Source organism: Prunus mume, linkage group LG6, assembly GCF_029339155.1.
Source record: "Prunus mume cultivar Tortuosa linkage group LG6, ASM2933915v1, whole genome shotgun sequence".
Taxonomy (NCBI): Eukaryota; Viridiplantae; Streptophyta; class Magnoliopsida; order Rosales; family Rosaceae; genus Prunus; species Prunus mume.
In genome coordinates, this window is record NC_142703.1 from 11,777,351 (window position 1) to 11,797,464 (window position 20,114).

Genomic DNA, 20,114 nt, shown 5'->3' on the forward strand with positions numbered 1-20,114 from the left:
ATATTTGATAATCCAACCGTTTTCTATTAATAATTAACACAAAAGAGTGAGAGAACATGATATGGTATGATTAATTAACTTTTAATTAACTTATTATCATTAGAAAGGTGGCTTGATGATGTTTAACGAGTTAGTCAAGTGTCGTTGTCAGCATTGCTGTGTATCTCTTGAGAGTTGTTGATTTGTATTCTCTTGGATATATTCCTCGAGTCATTTTCACAATTCTCCTTCCCATTTGATACCATCATCTCCTTGCGTTTTCTTTTTGTCTTGTTATTGTTTTTCGATTCGTTTGCCTTTTCGTCGATGAAGGACAGGAACATGGGGAGGCGCGCAGAGCAGGAGGTTCTCCTGCTATGGCTGGAAGGCTCAGTTTGATCTTCAGCTTCGGGGGAATGCCGGCTGAACTGGCGTAGTGCCAACAGAAAGTGAATGAAGAGAGCAATAAGGCTTGCAATGCCACAGATAAGGAAAAGTCCCCAGAAGCTTTGTAGTTGAAGCTGGTCTGATATGAGGTCAGAGGTCTGTGCACATGTTTTTCTTGACAACCATTTGTCATGAATTTTCTGAAGATCGCCGTTCTCCGATAGGGTGAGAATGGCGGTTGACATGTCAATGGTTAGAGGAGAGTCTCTTGGAAATGCCTGCAAAAACCCATGTAGCAGACACTCAGACATCGCACATCTATCAGTTATTTGTAGCATAAGGAATTATGTTTTGTTTCACTTGATCAGTTACTCGTAGTCTGATAATGTAACATAACATATCAGACTGTCTAACAAAAGAATGATCAGATTGCGCATGTTTTGGGAGAATGGTCAACCAAATATGTGTTTCATTGACACTAAACCGGAAAATGTTCATGTTGACAACATATAGTGAAGAAAATTTTGGAAAAGTTAATAAAAACCATGTTGAAATACTCACAAATCCCCACCCGCTTTTGGTGAACTCCTGCCCCCTAATTGAGAACATGCAGTTTTCTGAGAGGAAGAGTTCTATATATGCTTTTTCATCAACCACAGCAGCAACAGTTCTTTTCTTAAGGGCGTCTGCATATGCTTCTGGTGAGCCAAGAGGAACTAGCCTAGATCTTGGGATGTTGAGCTCCTCAACCAAATAGTTTTGAGCAAAAGACCCTATTTGGTATCCTATAGGTTCGGTGCTCGTTACCAAGGTATCGATTCCAGTAATGGGGGATTCTAGTTGTTGTATTGTGAGCATTGATGTCAGGCTAGCTGTATAACTTGAGTTGATTATTAGAACTATAAAAAGCCAGATGATCAGCACCATCCGACCTAGCGTGCTCACCGTATTTTCTCCTGAAAGTTCAAAGATGGATCTTTTAAGCACACTTTCAAGTTCTTGGTAAAGAACACAGCATGTAGTACCAAAATTGAACTTACTATGAGCAAAAAACATGGTAGAGAAGCTAAACCTGAAAAACAACAGAATGAAGGCAGATGAGTACAAGTTGTTATAAGTTTATTTGCATTCAAATTCAATAGAAGTTCAACTTTCATGAGCTGCAGCTTTCGTGCCACCGCGAATCATAGCCTACAAATTAGTAAGTATATGCAAAAGCCGGGTCAGAATGTTCAATGTACAAAGTATTTACCATAAGATTGTGACAATCTGTTTCCTAGGAGGGCCCCTGAACTCATCATTTATTCTATGTTCCAGAATCCACATGACTAATCCAATGATCAGGAAGAAAGCTGCTGTGACACCCCACATCAGTGGACTAAATGGCTTTAAGAAAGCCCAAGCTCTCGACTTTAACCTCCTAACTGGAGCCACCACAACTAGCCCTGACTCTATATATGGCTGAGTGAAATCCACAATCTTTGTCCGGTTGGTGACGATGGCAATGTCACCTACAGCAGCATCAAACTTCTACAAAACAAAGTCTTAAATCAGATAGAAGTTTTATGGGCCAACATTTTCTTTTTCTTTGAGAATATCAGTCAGTATCTTGTGATTGTTAAATTTTACTTACTCCTGATGCAATCATTTTTACAAACTCGTAGTAGCTCGGGTTCTTGAGACCATCACCAAACAGAACAAACTCATATGGAACTGCATATGGAAGCAACTTTATAGCTGCAAGGAATATATCAATGCAGTATCCTTCAACTATATCAGTACCATTTCTTCGTGATACAAAGTCCCGATAGCTAACTCGATTTGGTACTCCAATTCTTAATTGCTTTCCATTGTTTGGAAAAACCCACCCACGAGGCTTGACTGTTGTCCCTCCAGGCCATACAACAGTGTGTAAGTGTTGGTTCAAAGTCGACCGGTTTGATGATGTCTCAGGGGGCACAACAGATATCCCGGAATAGTTAGACCAGTATCCAATTCTTTGATATCCATTTTCAATTATGTTAATGAGATCATATGCAGGATTCAATGGAGATCTATCTGGATGAAATGCTATAGGACCAGTCAGGCCGGTTGTATTGGTTTGCAATATGTTGTCCAGCAACTGCTTCCCACCATGAAAAATGCTCAATGCACCAAGGTTCACAGTCCCTCCTCCCTTAGGACCACCTAGACTAGTGATGTTGGAAAAGGAAATGGTACCCCCTTGATCCAAAAGCAAATTTATAGCATGAGCAAGCATCCAGACAGTGTCATAGGCATATAGACCATAAGGGTTCAACCCAATAGAGCCATTACTCAACTTGTTCCACCTTGATATAAAAGCCCTTTTTCTTTTTGAGTCTGGTGTGTGTGGTCTAAGAGTGAGAGCACCTTGGATAGAGTTGGCAGTCTTTGAAGAAAGAGGTGAAGTTGAATCTAAAACAGTGGATAGCCAAGCAGTAGCTATCCATACATATCCACTCTCCATCATCCCAAGTTCCTGGGCGACATCAAAAACTACGAGACCTGATTTGGCGAATGTGTGTACAACAATCACTCGAGACTCCATCATTCGAATCATTACCAACATATTTTTAACATCATCTCTAGTTGCTTTTGGTTCAGGTGGCAGTGCTGCCTTGTAACAAATCTTGTGGCGTTTTTCTGCAAGTTTATCACCTAATGCAGCAACACCATTTCGACCGCTGTCATCATCAGTGAAAATTGCAGCCACCTCTGTCCAACCAAAATAACTAACCATGTCTGCAATAGCAGCCATCTGGAACAGATCATTGGGTGCAGTTTGGACAAAGTAAGGATACTGCAGACTTGATAAGGTGGGGTCCAGCGCTGTGAATGACAATAGAGGGACATGAAGTTCATTTGCAAGATGTGAGAGTACATGAGCCATCACAGCAGTTTGTGGACCAATTATAGCTACTGTATCAGACTCCATGAACTTCAATGCTGTGATCAACAAAGAAATAAGCATTATAAATACTAAGTACTTGAGACAGCCTAATTAGTTAAAACAGCAGGCATACAGAAGATATAAAAAATAATAATAATTACCTCCAATGATGCCAAGAAATCCACTGAAGTTTGAATCATGAAAAGTTATAGATAATTTAGTTCCACCAAGAATGGTTGGATCAGAGTTCACATCGTTCACAGCAGCCTCAATGGCAATCTTTGAGACTCTTCCATTGATGGTGCCTAATGTGCACATAGCTCCAACGTTCACGGCGGCAGGTCTTGAGGCCCCTTCTGTGGAGCCTGGTATGCAGATAATGAGTATTGAAACGACCCAAACTAGATTCATTGTGATACTATTCTGAGCACCTCCCCAAGTTTCTTATTTTCAAAGAAAATGAAGGAATGGAACCACCAAATTCAACTTCAAAGTCATCACTTTCTATGTCAAAGTGAACTACAAGAAACTTAAAACTCAAGCAGTGGCATTTTCAACTAGGAGCAAAACAGCACCACCCCATCATTCAGAAAGCATAAATAAGGAGAAATACCAACTGGAAGTTCAGACAAACAGAACCAAACGCAATAAATTATCAAAATTATGAGCTGTGCTACTTGAAACCCAAAAGCAACAGACAGAAAATTGGGCAAACCAAAAGCACAAATCTGTCGCACTAAAGCAACATCTTGGACATATAAGGAATGACAACGAAGCTCATCTCATGAAAAATGTGAAAACTCAGGTGTTTTCAGTGTGTCTCAAGGAATCCACACTCACCTCAGAGTTAAAGTTGGGGATGGTGGAGGGGGACAAGGAAGAGGAACCAGAGGCAGAGCTTAGAGTTTGGGGTACACAACCACCTATTCTGAAAAGCAAGGAAGATAGATTAATGAATTGAAATAGCAAGTGACATACAAAGACAGAAAAGGAAATAGAAATTAAATATAAAGAAAAATGAACACTCACTGAAGTAAAGCTAGAGAGTCAAAACTCACAAGAAAGGAAGAGGCCCATTGGAGCTGAGGGAAAGATAGTTCCATTATTTAATTCTTGTGATGAGAATACTTCAAACTGGGGAAAGAGAGCAACTTGGGCAAATGGTTTTCCACTTGATCTTGTTGGAGTTGTATTGAGTTTGCTTGTCTTTTGTAACAGTCACTCTTCAGAACAATGGCTGAATTGTTTAAGTTTGGTATTTGTACCATTGGATATATTGTTATACCATGGCAGGGTGAAAAGAATATTATAACATGCTGTCTCTGAGTTGCTTTCATAAAAGTGGTCTGAAATTGGATTGAAGGTTTACACCTTACATGGCCTATTTACTAAAATAGGTCTATTGTTAGTGGTGCTTTTGTCAGATCAGTAGAAGCTTCCCTACTTTTGCTTAGATTTTTTGAAGTTCCCAAACAGCATCGCTACCATGAGAGAATCAATAACAATCATAGATTCACAATATGTTTGATTTCTTTGTGATCAAACATATTGATAACATAAAACTGCATCTGCAATGTTAGTCACATCTAATTTTCTTTTCTAACATAAAATCAATGGCCCAATTTTTTTAAAAAAATTATGAATCATCTGTGCATAATTTAGTGAACAACCAATGTTTTCAAGGGTGTTTCAATTATATGTTTGCAAATTATTTCCTGATGTGCCAACTGACACTTTCATGGTTTGAATTATACAACCAAAATGGTCTATTTCTAAAAGGAAGTTTCTTATGGCACCTTAGCATAAATTCTGCTTGATTCACAGAAGGATGCTTGAAAATATGTCCAGTTTGCATAGACCCTGCTCCAATGGTAATCTTGATATTTAGCTAGTGTTATGTTAAGACAAACCAGCCAAGAAATGACTGAATGAATCATGGGCCTCAATAAATCACCACAATTATGTTTTGAAAGTGGAAGAGAATGAGCCAATGAGCTTCAAGCTATTCATGCTAACAAAATATAAGCCTTCCAGATGCACTGAAGCTGAAGACTTGAATTTTTATATATATTCAACTCATTTACATTTCACATGAATGCAGACCTTTACATATCCAATTCAGAAATCATTTTTTTTTTTAATTTTTAAAGCCTGATGATATCTGCTGTTAACAAGCCTACCTCAGTGAAAAATCCTCTCCCCAGTTGAGAAGAGTAAAAACCCAAGTGAGCTGAAAATGCAAAGCACCCCTGGTATCATGAACACTGATCTCCAGCTTTCCGGATTCGAAAGATCCGAATGAGCAAACTTAGCAGCTTCAAGAAGCTTCCCAGTGAGATCAACCCCAATTATGCCAGCCAATGTACCAGCTGTATTAGACACTCCCATCACAATTCCTGCATACTTGGGAGCAATATCCATGTGATTTACTGCAAACCCAGCTCTCCCTAATGCCAAGAAACCAAGGGCCACAGAAGAAAAAATCACAGCCGCAAGGGAAGTTCTGAAAATGGGCAGTGCCATCAATGCAAGAGAAGCAACTATGAACCCTGAAGTGTTCAAAAGCTTCCTGGTTGCAGTCACAGACAAGAGCCTCTTTGTGATCAAGTGATCAGCAATCACTCGACCAATGTTTGAGAATATGAGCATGTTGAGATAAGGCACCATCTTGTAACTCCCCATGTCCTGAAGACTAAGCTGGAGGCCTTGTTCAAAGTATGTTGGGAGCTAATTCATCATCACATACAAAGCATAATGGAAAGTGAAATTATTCACTACAATAGCCCAAATTTGGTAAGCTCCCAAAAATAATCTTCCATGGGATACTTTCTGTTCTATTACAATTTCGTTCGTTCTGTTCCTCCACTTTGATCTTTTCATGACCTCCTTTGATTAGCAACAATACTTCTCGAAACCCAGTAACTGTTGTAGCTTTTGGAAGCTCAGATTGAGGTGGGTTGCTAGCATAGTTTAACCAAACCACAGACCATATAGTACCTAAAGTTGCTTCAGCCAAAAATACAAATTGGGGGCTTCTCAACTTCACAAGGCTTGGAACCACAAGCATTCCTGCAGCTGCACCAAGGTACATTCCAGAAGTTGTAAGAGAAACAGATCTAGACCTCTCATGTGGAGGCACCCATTGAGCAAGAACAGAGTGGATTGAAGGGAACATGAAGCCTTGTGCCACACCAACAAGCAACCGAGCCAAAACCATCATCGTGATGCGATTCGGGTCTAACGGGACAAAGGCATAAGTTAGAGACCACGTCACAAATGAGAGGAGAAGAACACACCTTCCTCCTATTCTCTGAGCTGCCCAGCCTCCAGGGACTTGTGAACAGGCATAGCCATAATAGAATGTAGACAGTATAGTGCCTTTGCTTGATTGGGTCACACCAGCAGCATCAGCTGCTGCTGTGTAAGCAATTGAGAATCCCACTCTTTCTACATAGCAAATGAATGTGCTGATGAAAGTTAGAATGACAATCAAATAACGCTTTGGAAATCTTGTCCACATAATTCACTGGTATTCTGAGCAAATGGCACACAGAAAATTTTTCCCTTATTAAGAAGTGCTATTGGAAGAAGAATATAGCAGCAAGCTCATGCCTCTGGAAATCTGTGTATATGGGTGGTCAGTTCATGTCAACATGCATGAAAAGACTACAAGTTGTAAATAAGAATCAAAACCCATGTTTTACTTGCTGAAAAGAAGCTGAAAATGCATGGAGCCTTAACTATATTATGGGCACAATTGGTGAAATTTGAGTGACATGACATAGCTTATTATGGGCATAATTTTAAATTTTTTTTTAAAAAAAAAAAGACCTCAGAGTGGTATATGAAGATAGGGGAGATTTATTAGTGACTCATCTTCAAGATTTGTGTTTATTATTGGGTCCATTACCTGTCTAAATCTCCATCATTAGAAACAAAAACATGTCATGAAAATGGCTTCTAATTTAATGTCATTGATGTGAATATCAATTGTGAAAGCTCACCTAAAAAAAACAAAATTATTACAGAAATTAAGGTATCTCATATATACAAAAAAATAAAAATAAAAAAGCTCTTTGGCCTGATACTCATTTTCCTAACATTGAAATATTTTGCAAACCTCAAATTTCTGTTGTTATAAATTTTGTTTTGGGTGGATTTTAGTTGTTACAAGTTCCCAAGAATGTATTTTGGGAGACAGTGATGGTGATGTTGGGTGAAGGCAACAAGAACGTAGTTTGAAGGACAATAATTTATTATTATAATTTTTTTAAATGGGGCCTTTTGTAACGTTATTATTCTTTGGTTGAATCAGTACATATCACTGGGCCTGCCATCCATCAAACACATAAAGCCATCTCCAATAGTAGATTTAGCCCTTTCACTCTAAAACCCATCTTCAATAAGTAGACTAATTGTATCATGCAAGCGAGCCGAACCCAACACTTGTGTTTTGAGATCATGATCTCACATGGCCATGAATCATGAACACCTTCTCGAAAGGAGTTATTTGGTGTGTGGGTGTACGTTAGTGTTGTTTGCTTGTTTGTGTTGGCACTGACATCTTTGCAATGTGAATTCGTAATTGATTTGAACTCCTGTTTGTTTTAGACATATCGGTTCCCTATTGAATTTTGAGCAAATTAGATATAGCTCTATTTCTATTTCATCATCATGGAGTTCAAACACAGCTTAAAGCTATGAACTATAACTTTTATAGTCATTTATTTATTCCCTTGATCTCAGTAACAAGCATATGTTCTTTGTATACGTTGTATCTCTAGAAACGGTGATTGTTAGAAGTTTATAGGTTTCGTATCAATTGTCGATGTACAAATATATCTTAGATAGTCTCATGCCTAAATTTTGATTTTACTTCAATTTCATAGTTTGACTATTAATTTTTTCATTAAACGATAACATGGTATTCATAGATTTCACATGTTGTTATACGAAGTTTTTTTTGTTTATCTCAGTCTTATACAAGAATGAATCTATACACATGCTAACCTAGATTATAGCCCATATGTCTTGATTTTTTATAGCCCAAAGTTAATATTCGCCCATCAACACCTATGCACTCAAAGTTCAAACCACTTCGATATTATTTGTGCAATTAATACCAATGGCAATTTTTAGAAAATTAATATCAACATCAATTGCCACTGGCGTCCTACCTACCATGGTTCTAGTGAGTGAGTAGGAGATTGGTCCAAACCCAAGGTCTGGGGTTCGAACTCCCCCAACAGGCACATTGTAAATATTAGGTTATTCCCCTTCCCCAATTATTGATGTACCTCCCAAAAAAGAAAAAATATATATATTTACCAACATCAGTTTTCTTTTCCTAAAGTTTTTGTGCTATTCAATTTTCCCAATAAAATCCACCTATTTCTTCAAAATTATCACACCACCAAAATCATTTACCACTCTTTAATTTTGCTTAATCTTTTACTCACAAATTATTTATTAATTGCTGGTATTTTTTTTTTATTAATCTCTCAACATCATTATGAATATATTATTTATTAGCATATGTGTGAGAAACTTTCTTCTCTTTAGATTATCACTTGTATTAAAAAAAAAAATTAATTACTTTTTTCTTTTAGTTTAATGTTGTTTTTATTTAAGGTTGTACTAGATGCATTTTGAGGGGCTCATTATGTCCCATTATGTATTTTTTGTAATCAATGAAATTCACGCGTCACCGTATAGTAATCTATCATTTTAGTAGGTTTGTACATAAAGTATTTTGAGATCATGAGTCCATCCATGGTCTCATACCTTAACTCTAATTTTACTTCAGACCCCCAAAAAAAAACAAAAAATCTTTTGTTTTACTACAATTTTCATACCTCCGTTAGTTTAACTGTCAAGTTTTCCGTTAAACGATGACGTGACATTCATAGTTGTATTAAACTAAAGGGCAATTTCGTGATTTCAATTTCGTCTTCCTCCTCACCTCCCTTTCCCTTTGTTTGCATTTCCATGTTAAACCTCTGATCACAATTAGATCCAAACCCCATCATTCCATTTTCAGAACGCTCACTTATCCGACTCATAAGATGTAGGTTTTTTTTATATAAATTTATTATTATTTTTAATTAAAAAAAGGTAAAATGTATGTGATTTTGAGATTCAATTTTCCCTTAGAGGTATGATAGTTTAATTGCTTATACTTGCTTCTTGGCATGAACCATTTGATGCTGTATGGAGCCTATATGGACATGAAAATAGTCTTCTACATGTGAAGTTTACTGATATATATATATATATATATATATATATTGGTGTGCCCGCAAAATAGAACAAAAAGCAATGAGTGAGGTATTTCTAAAATTTCTGGATAGTTATATAAAATAGTGCAAGAACACTCTAATGTTCATGTTACTTCATTATTTTGTACACTGCTAATTGCATATATACTTTTCCACAGTTTAGGAGTAATTGATCGAGATGGGAAGCTTTTTCTGGTTTCTTTATATGTGGCCTGAATGTATTTGCTACATATTTCACACCATGTACTGTAAGCCTAATAGCATTTTGATTAAACTCAGTTTGCAGTTTAATCTACTTAGTTCATTTAATGCTTTACTTGTTTATTTATTTTTTAAAATGGTTTTGTTCTCTCTCTCTCTCTCTCTTTTTTAATATATAATTATCATGTTGTAATTTTCGGTTATGTGAAATATATATGATACCATTGTCTGTTATTGTGAATTGTTCGTATATGTTTGATGGTGCTAGGAGGCTTTAAAAAAAAAAAAAAATTGAAGCATATATTGCCTAGACCTAGACCTCTCATGTGTAGGCACCCATTGAGCAGGAACAGAGTGGATTGGAGGGAACATGAAGCCTTGTGCCACACCAACAAGCAACCGAGCCAAAACCATCATCGTGACGCAATCCGGGTCTAACGGGACAAAGGCATAAGTTAAAGACCACTGTGGGAGCAAATTTCGTCCCACTAGAATATTCGCCAATGATTCCTTCGTCTTCTCCACTTCTCTTTCTCCCTGCAAAACAGATCGGGGTAAAAGGACCACACCCGGGGGGTGTTGGCCAAAGGCCCTCCGATGCCTAAGTTAGGTAGGGTATTTCAAGGAAAACCGGGTGGCCGGAGCCTTGTGTCAGAGAGAGAAAGAAAGTGGTGGCTAGGGTTTGTGAGAAATAATTTCTGCAGAGTTTCGGTAGGAATTTAGACGTACCTTGACCTTTGTGCGTAGCCAAGTATTTATAATGGTCTCGGAGATTAGGGTTTCGGAGGAATAATTCCATAGATGGAAAGGAATTATTCCTCCCCTATTTGGAATTGATTTGATTAATTAGGGATTTGATTTATTAGGGTAATCAAATCCTTAATCGTGGTAGGTATCAGATCAAATCCTAATTTAATTAGGTAACTCCTCATTTAATTGGGAATTGGGGTAGGAATCAAATCAATTCCCAACTTAATTAGGTAATTCTCAATTTAATTGGGTAACTCCCAATTAAATTGAGTAACTCCCAATTAGGTTGAGTAATTCCCAATTAGGTCAAATAATCCCCAAATGGAATGAATTATTTGACCTAGGGTATGATTTAATTCGGTTCCCACAAATGCCCCCCAGCTTCTGCATGGCACGTGGTGGCATGTAGGAGATGCAAATTGTTTGTTGGGCTGTCCAGTATGGGCTTCCTCCTTGGATTTGGGCTCTGAATGGAGGAGGCTTTTGACTTGCCAACTGTTCTTTGACTTGGGCTGTCCAGGTAATGGGTGGAGGCAAGCCGACTCTTCTGGAGCAGGTGGCGAGGAAGTTACACCCACGTAGGGCCTTCCTGTTTGGTTTCATCAAATCAATGGAGTCTTTTTCGAGCGTTGTGTCCACGACATACGCTCGCAGCAACAAGCTTGTCACCTCATCTCCATTGCGGACAAGCCGCTCCACGGCACAAACTCAATGGAGTCTTTTGAGCGTTATGTCACGACATACGCTCGCAGCGATAAGCCTCATCTCCATTGCAGACAAGCCGCTTCACGAAGCACAAACTCAATGGAGTCATTTTCGAGTGTTGTGTCCCGACATACGCTCGCAGGCGACAAGCCTCGTCTCCATTGCAGACAGGCTACTTCACGAAGCACAAACTCAATGGAGTCTTTTTCGAGCATTGTGTCCCTAACATACGCTCGTAGGCGACAAGCCTCATCTCCATTGCAGACAAGCTGCTTCGCGAAGCACAAACTCAATGGAATCTTTTTATTTCGAGCATTGTGTCCCTGACATACGCTCGTAGGCGACAAGTCTCACCTCCACTGAAGACAGGCTACTCTTTGAGTACAAACTTTATGGAGTCTTTTCAAGCGTCATGTCCCCGACATACGCACACAGGCGACGAGCCTTACCTCCATTGTGGGCAAGCTACTTCACGAGTACAAACTCAATGGAATCTCTTTCAAGTGCTATGTCTCCGGACGTACACTTACAAGATACAATGAGAATTGAAGTTTGAAAAACAACTGAAAATTCCATAACAAAGCAGCCAACTAGCACCATCTACTCAACGGCCTCACCTGCCTGCTCCTTCGCATATGGTCTAACCTTATCAGCTACGCCACCTTGGGAGTTGTCTTCCTCCATTGCAGCTTCATCATTATCTGCTCTTCAACCGCTTGCATCCACAACATTGCTCTGCTCACTTTGAGCAGGGGGCAGGTCAAGATAAAGCTGCTTACCGTCTTCATGTTCGAAAGGGCAACAAGGAGAAGCACTATTCCTGCAATCCGAGTATCCTGTTTGTACGCATTAGCAACAATCTCATGCTTGGATGCCTCCGTGGCTTCAACATGAGTGTCGAACTTGACCAGCGGAGCTATCACCACTTCTGGATCGGCAGTTCGTGCAACAAGGACTCTTTGCTCGAGCAGACGACTCTTTAGCTCTCTTGGCGTAACTTGCAACATTGAGTCAGCTCCGCGCTTGACTGTTCGTGGCTTTGCAGACGAATCGTGATTGCTAGACGGATGTACAATCCTCTCAATTTGATCTCAGGATCGGCACAAGCAACTCAAACCCTGCTTTTCAACAGCCTCCTCACGGGGTAGATCATGGGTTTTAGGCGGTTCGGCGGATACAGCAGAATATCCGGACCTCTTGCATGCCATTGATCTTCTTACTGTTTGCGCTGACGAGGTGCTTGATCCTGGAATATGAAGAAGCAACTCCCATATGGACATTCTCAGTAGACGAGACCCCCTTACGGAAGGCTTGCTCGTGGAAGAATGAGGAAGCTTGGTCGAGGACTTCTCCTGCTCAACTAGCAGATCATCTAGGTTCGAGCCATGCAACTCCCATCTTTCAACATCTTCGGGGGGCAGGCCACCACCTTTTCCGATGTTCACTCAGCAACCAACGCAATCCACAGAACCTGGCAAGGATGTTCAAAGCTTGATGAACATTGGTCTTGTCTGGGTCGAGATCGAGCTTCTTGTGGATATCATTTTCTACAAGCGAAGAAGTCGATCGGACACACGAAAGAATTCCATGGCTCATGGCAGATCAAAGGGATGCGACTTACCATCACATGTAGGTGAGAGGAATGGCGGACCGTCGCCAACCTCCCTACCCATCGCGCTGACTTCCAACATGTCCGTGCTCCACACATGATCGCCTTCACTCATCTGTTCCTAGTTCATGACACAAAAGAAGGAATTGAAGCGGTTTGGATCAACCACAAATAAGCCAACTCAAGCGCCTGCTCCAAAGGTGGCCCTTCGCCTCGGCCCGATTCTGGTGGACAGCCCAAGTCAAAGACCAGTTGGCAAGTCAAAGCCTCCTCCATTCAGGAGCCCAAATCCAAGGAGGAAGCCGTTACATGGACAGCCCAAAAACAATTCACATCTCCTACATGCCACCATGTGCCATGCAGAAGCTGGGGGGCATTTGTGGGAACCTAATTAAATCATACCCTAGGTCAAATAATTCCTTCCATTTGGGGATTATTTGACCTAATTGGAAATTACTCAACCTAATTAGGAGTTACTCAATTTAATTGGGAGTTACCCAATTAAATTGAGAATTACCTAATTAAGTTGGGAATTGATTTGATTCCTACCCCAATTCCCAATTAAATGAGGAGTTACCTAATTAAATTAGGATTTGATCTGATACCTACCACGATTAGGGATTTGATTTACCCTAATAAATCAAATCCCTAATTAATCAAATCAATTCCAAATAGGGGAGGAATAATTCCCTTCCATCTATGGAATTATTCCTCTGAAACCCTAATCTCCGAGACCATTATAAATACTTGGCTACGCACAAAGGTCAAGGTACGTCTAAATTCCTACTGAAACTCTGCAGAAATTATTTCTCACAAACCCTAGCCACCACTTTCTTTCTCTCTCTGACACAAGGCTCCGGCCACCACACACGGCTCCGGCCACCCGGTTTTCCTTGAAATACCCTACCTAACTTAGGCATCGGAGGGCCTTTGGCCAACACCCCCCGGTGTGGTCCTTTTACCCCGATCTGTTTTGCAGGGAGAAAGAGAAGTGGAGAAGACGAAGAAATCTTAGACGAATATTCTAGTGGGACGATATTTGCTCCCACAACCACGTCACAAATGAGAGGAGAAGAACACACCTTCCTCCTATTCTCTGAGCTGCCCAGCCTCCAGGTACTTGTGAACAGGCATAGCCATAATATAATGTAGAGGGTATAGTGCCTTTGCTTGATTAGGTCACCCCACTCTTTCTACATAGCAAATGCATGTGCTGACGAAAGTTAGTGACAATCAAATCAAATAACGCTTTGGATTTATTTGATTTTTTTTCGGGTCTGAACGCTTTGGAAATCTTGTCCACATAATTCACTGGTATTCTGAGCAAGTGGCACATAGAAAACTTTCCCTTTCCTAACAAGTGTTTTTTTTTCTTTTTCTTTTTGGTGATGTTATCTATTGTTTTATTTAATTATTTAATTAAATTATTAGTGTAATACTGATTCTTGTTTAACCAACACAATTTATGTGAACATGCATGAAAAAACAACAAGTTGTAAATAAGAATCAAAACCCATGTTTTACTTGCTGAAAATAAGCTGAAAATGCATGGAGCCTTAACTATATTATGGGCATAATATTTTTGTTTTTGTTTTTGTTTTTGGGGTAAGAAAACTACCCATAATTTAGACAATGAATCCCAAAAAGGTCAATTATTTTTAATAACAATCTGACCCTGGAGGAGTGGCATATGAAGATAGGGAGATTTATTAGTGACTCTTTTGGTCAGCTTCAAGATGTGTGTTTATTATTTGAGTCCATTACCTGTCTAAATCTCCATCATTAAAAACATGATGTCAATATATTTGGCTCATTGATGTTAATATCAATTGTGAAAGCTCAACTCTTTAATATTTTTATATTTTGCGTCCTCTTGTTATTTTATGTGTTATGTGCAGACGGAGCATTGGATCCACTGATGGATCAAATGTCTCTATAACTTATGTGACGGAGAAAGCCAACAGGAAAAGGGGAAGCGTGTTGGATTCAAAAATCTGACGACGACCATATTGCATTGCATGCGCTCTCTGCATTCAACAGTTGGCAGATTTGCAGAAGCAAAGAAGATCTTCGATCGATGATGCTAATCTAACTCATTATAAGGGCCTTGAAAGACCCACCAGCCCACCACCCGTATTAGAGATTTGATTCTTCTGCAGTAAATGCAGAAAAAGAAAGTCCCACCGCTGCCAGGAAAGTTTTTCTCCCCACCGCCCCACTCTCTCTCTTTGCTTCCCCATTTATTACCCTCCATTTCCTATTTCGGAATACAATCCAAAACTCACCATTCCACTTCAGCTCATTACTTTTTTCAAAGATTCATGTTATGGACCATGGACAACAATGCAGAGCCAACCCAACACAGAAGAGATAACGTGCTGGGAAGGGCAAACAGGTAATCAACATTTGTCTGATATTTTTCGACATAGCTAGGTTGGAGTTATTCTAAACTAGACAGTAGAAACAGATTAAATATGTCTGATACAAAAGTGCTGATACAGAACCAAAATCAAAGATATTAAATCTCTGCATGCAACACATGCAACAAGCCTGGGTTCGTGCCTGCACAGAGTGGCATATGAAGATAGGGAGATTTATTAGTAACATTTTTGGTCAGCTTCAAGTCTAAAGCCTAATTCACTTGGATAGAATTGTTTTTGCTGTCATTGAATAATAGAGCATTAGGAATTATGAGTATGAGGGTTGGAACTCTAGGCATGATTAACGTAGCTGAATTCTGAAACACAGCTGATCTCACGTGGCTATGTTGTGTCTGCTTTGTCTGATATTCTTAAAAGAACTTGCTGGCATGCTGGGAAGAGAAAAGACATTGAATCCAAAACAAAAACTCTCCCCTTTTCACCTCACCCCACCCACCTCATCAAATCCAACATAAATGAGACTTTTCACCAAATAGGGTTGTACTCACTCTAAATTAAGTTCCCAATGACGTCTATTAACATGAAGACTGTGGTCATGATTAAAGTAGCTGAATTCTGAATCACAGCTTTATGTGTTAATTGATCGCTTTTTCTGGTTTCTTTATATGGGGCTTGAATATATATTTCACACCATGCATTGTAAGGCTAATAGCATTTTTGGTTAAACTCAGTCAGGCTCGGACCCAAAATTCAAAAATGACTAGGACTAATTTTTAGGCTAATTCTTCAAATCCAAAAATATATTTTAAAATTTTGACAATTTTAATGATAATTCCCAAACTATAGACAATATATTAAACACTTCCATGATTTACTTCTACATCTTCAACTATATTCTAAAAAACAACATACTTTCCCAATTATACATTAAAAAAAATTAGAAATAGATTACAAGAAATAAGAAAAAAAAGTACAAGAACAGGACGGAGGTTGAGGAGAGAAAGGAAAACAAAAAAGAAAACTACGAGTACAAGAAGAAGAAAAAGAAGAGAAGGAAAACAAAAATAAAATAAATAAATAAAAGAAAAAGGATGAGACAGGGGAGATAATCTTCATTGTCTTTTACTTTTTATTTTGTCTTGGAGTGATAAGGTCGGATTGGCTAATAAATGGGCTAGGATTTTTTTTACCCTTCTAAGGGCTGAACTACCTAGCTACTGAGTCACTTGTCCACGTTGCTTGCAACTCACTATAAAGTCTCACCATCTCATCCTCTTCTTCTCACCTTTAACTCTCAACTTCTCACTAACTCACCTCTGCAACTCACCCTCTCGGCTTCTCATCCTCTTCTTCTTACCTCCACACAACTTTCACCTAAGAAGTTAATTCAAGGAAGTGTTCCAATAGATTCCCAACTGATGAGGTTGAGGAATACTTACATTCTTTGGAAGAAGTCACAGATGCTAAAAAACAATTTGTGCTCCAAAGAATACCCTTAGAGCACAAGCTGATTTTTTGGCATCTGTGATGTTTTTCAAGGAATATAAGTATTCCTTAACCTCATCAGTTATTCGCTGAAATTGCAAAGAAAAAAGCTGATATTGTGCCAGTTCAGTACAGGAGGTAACAGAAAAATCTGGTTTTATTTATTTATTTTTTCCCTTTGTTCTTTTTTTGACATCTCGCACTAACCAAAGATCCCTCTTGGATTTTTTTTTTCCTGTGCAGGGTGAAGTGTGAGAGAAGTTGGGGGCTGAGATTCATGATGAGTGGCTATATTTTATGGAAGATGTAATTATTTAAAATTAAAGTTATGCCACTGCTTCGTTGTATTCTGACTTTAATGGCTATATTTGATTTATGTGTTATTTGTCTTTGGAGAAACAGAAAATATCAGAGAGGCTGAGAAAATCTTAGAGAAAACATTCAGAGAGAAGTTGTATTTTTAATTGAAGTTTGTGTTTATACACTGAATTACATTGCTAACTCATCCTTATATGGTGAAGCTAGAGTCAGTTACATAATGCAAACACTTTACAGACTGGTAATCAGCCTACGTAAGTCCCATTTTCTGTTAGAGAAGTTAGTAAGACAAGTTTGTGATATCTGGCACTTCTGCCCACCCCAGCCACGGTCTTCGATACACTTGAAGGATTTCCAGATTGTGTTTGGGTGTTGTGCAGCTTCCTTTGATTTTGTTTGTTTGGTCACTTGTGCTCTGTTGCTGTTATCATAACAAATCTCTTCCATTTGGCTAACAAAACTGTCCGGCATATGCATTTAAACAAGTGTGATGCAACACATATGTGCCCGACTGAAAGAGGTTTTCTTGCTCAAGTTGGGCAATTGTAATCACATGGCAGATGCAGTCAAGGATGACAAAGAACTCATTGGGCTTTGGCAGTGTGTGTTAGAGATTTGATTCTCTTGCAGTAAATGCGTAAATGCAAAAAAAGAAAGACCCACCACCCCACTATCTTTGCTTCCCATTACCCTCCATTCCCCATTTCGGAATAGAATCCAAAACTCACCATTTCACTTTAACTCTTTACTTTTTTCAAAGATTCATGTTCTGGACCATGGACCACAATGTAGAGCCAACCCAATACGGAAGAGATAACGTGCTGGGAAGGGCAAAAAGGCAATGAACATTTGTCTGATATTTTTCAAAGTGAATTGAGGTGGTTCATGATGCAGACTAGACAGTAGAAACAGATTAAATTTGTTTGATACAAAAGTGCAGATACTTGCTTTTTGGCATGAACCATTTGATGTTGTATGGAGCCTATGGACATGGAAATAGTCTTCTACATGTGAAGTTTACTAAAATTAAAGGAGCCTATGTCAAAAGACATGGAAATAGTCTTTAATATTTTTATTTATTCTTTGAATGGAAACATTATAATCAACATCCTATGAAACAAAATAATTAGAGAAATTATGTATATATACAAAAGTTTTTTTAAAAAAAAAAAGAAAAAAAAAAGGCTCTTTGTTCTTATACTAATTTTCCTAAAATTGAAAGATGTCCCAAATTTGATTCTTTTGCAAACCTCAAATTTCAGTTGTTATAAATGTTGTTTTGGGCGGCTGTTGTTTTTAAATTAATCCTATCCTATTCAAAAATAGTTTTCTTTTCTAAAATCCTATCTGAAATGTTTTTTTTCTTTCTAAAATAGTACTTTAATTAAATTATTAAGAATATATTAAAAATTAATAAAATATTAAGGGATAGCTTTGAAATCTAAAGTCTAATTCACTTGGATAGAATTGTTTTTGCTGTTATTGAATAATAGAGCATTACGAATTATGAGTATGAGGGTTGGAACTCTAGGCATGATTAAAGTAGCTGAAATCTGAAACACAACTTTATGTGTTATGATATCATGATCTCCCATGGCTATGAATCATGATCAGCTTGTCGAAGGGAGTCATTTGGTGTGCGTTAGTGTTGTTTACTTGTTTGTGTTGGCACTGACATCTTTGCAATGTGAATTGGCGGTAATTGATTTGAACACCCGTTTGTTTCAGACACATCGGTTGCTTAGACTAGACTCTGACCCTTTTTCAATGTGAATTGAGGTGGTCCATCTTAACATCATCACGCATGCAGTCTCTGTATTGAAAACTGATATGAATTTGGTAGAGCAAATATATAGAATCCAAAACCAAAACTCTCTCACCTTTTCACTTTACTCCCCCCCTCCCCCCACCTCATCAAATCCAACATAAAGGAGATTTTTCACCAACTAGGGTTGTACTCACCATAAATTGGGATCCCAATGATCTCTATTAACATGAAGACTGTGGTCTAGTAAGCCTACCCCATGTCGACAACGACAATAGCACATTCCCATGCTATAAAGTCCAATAATATAAAGCAGATCTCATGCCACAGACTCCAATAATATAAAGCCACTGATTTGAGTAATGCGTTGCCAAGCACATTGCTCCCAAACCAACTTTAACTTAATTACATTTACATAGCCAACCTAACCTGGTATAGTAATAAGACACTAGTTGCAGCAAGAGGAAGGATTTTTAAGATATATGAATGTTAGATTTTTACGAGTCTAAAACAATATTTTCTTAATTAAGATGGTTTAATTAATCTCCAGAATGAGAGATAACCAAAAGCCGTAAGTAATGAAAAAGAGTTGTGCTCAAGCTCCCTTGATATTTTCCATGTTGTAATTACAACTTACAAGAGTGTCTTGGCTTGGCTTTTGGTCAATGACTTTTCATGGATCTGCTTCTTCTGCTATAAAGTAAAATAAAGTATCTCACTCTCATCTCATTGATTCATCACCTCACGTCTATATATATTATAAACCCTTTTTTCCTTTTGTACACAAATTCCCACTAGTTTTCTTCCTAAAAAAACAAACCAAGAAAAATCTCATCTCAATATGAATCATTATGTGAGATCAGAGTCATGAAGGCATGGAACCGAAACACACGAGAAAGTGTAAAACCCAGCAAGCACAACTTAGACAGCCATAAAATCCAAGTCCCAACGGTACAAAGATGAGAAAAGACAAGTTGTCCTAGGGCTTTTTGACCCACCACCCCTCTCTCTTTGCTTCCCCATTACCCTCCATGTCTGATATTTTTCAACATAAGTTGGAGTTATTCTAAACTAGACAGTAGAAAACAGATTAAATTTGTCTGATACAAAAGTGCAGATACATACCCACGCCCACGCCCTCCGCAATTAATCCAAAAAAGGAATAACATCGTCACATTAGAATCATAAAACTTTCCTATTTTGGAAACCCCAACCAAAGATATATTATTGTTTACAATAAAATGACAAGCTTAAGATTCTTACAAGTTTCAGTCTTGCCTTTTCCAAAGTGAATTGAGGTGGTCCACGACGCAGAGACTTGACTCTGACCCTTTTTCAATGTTAA

The 20,114-nt window shown here is 38.5% G+C and overlaps 1 protein-coding gene, 1 long non-coding RNA gene and 1 pseudogene across 6 annotated transcripts; 1 reads left to right on the forward strand and 2 right to left on the reverse strand.

Moving 5' to 3' along the window:
• Window positions 1-40: 40 nt before the first annotated feature.
• Window positions 41-5,494, reverse strand: LOC103334714 (glutamate receptor 3.2-like). 5 transcript variants are annotated; one of them, XM_089055472.1, is made up of 8 exons: window positions 5,458-5,494; window positions 4,118-4,205; window positions 3,439-3,642; window positions 2,000-3,333; window positions 1,619-1,896; window positions 1,407-1,438; window positions 928-1,322; window positions 41-644 (listed from the first exon to the last, which is right to left on the reverse strand). In XM_089055472.1, the coding sequence occupies exons 3-8, from the start codon at window positions 3,593-3,595 to the stop codon at window positions 135-137; spliced, it is 2,706 nt and encodes a 901-aa protein (XP_088911598.1). In that variant the 5' UTR covers window positions 3,596-3,642; window positions 4,118-4,205; window positions 5,458-5,494; the 3' UTR covers window positions 41-134. The 5 variants fall into 5 exon arrangements, with proteins under 5 accessions (XP_088911598.1, XP_088911599.1, XP_088911597.1 ...); XM_089055473.1 differs by lacking the exon at window positions 5,458-5,494 and adding an exon at window positions 4,336-4,582; XM_089055471.1 differs by lacking the exon at window positions 5,458-5,494 and adding an exon at window positions 4,307-4,582.
• LOC103334712 (putative anion transporter 5) lies at window positions 5,459-6,797 on the reverse strand (annotated as a pseudogene).
• Window positions 6,798-16,155: 9,358 nt separating this feature from the next.
• On the forward strand, window positions 16,156-17,197 carry LOC103334619 (uncharacterized). Its single transcript, XR_514270.2, has 2 exons — window positions 16,156-16,824; window positions 16,930-17,197. It is a non-coding gene; the product is annotated as an uncharacterized LOC103334619 (long non-coding RNA).
• Window positions 17,198-20,114: the final 2,917 nt, after the last annotated feature.

Coding starts and splice junctions, on each gene's coding strand:
- LOC103334714 (XM_008237690.2), bottom strand. CDS start 3,688: ATGAATCTAGTTTGGGTCGTTTCAATACTCATTATCTGCATACCAGGC. Junction 1,439..1,618: donor CAGATTGTCACAATCTTATG/GTAAATACTTTG, acceptor GTTGTTTTTCAG/GTTTAGCTTCTCTACCATGT. Junction 1,323..1,406: donor TACCATGTTTTTTGCTCATA/GTAAGTTCAATT, acceptor TTGAACTTTCAG/GAGAAAATACGGTGAGCACG.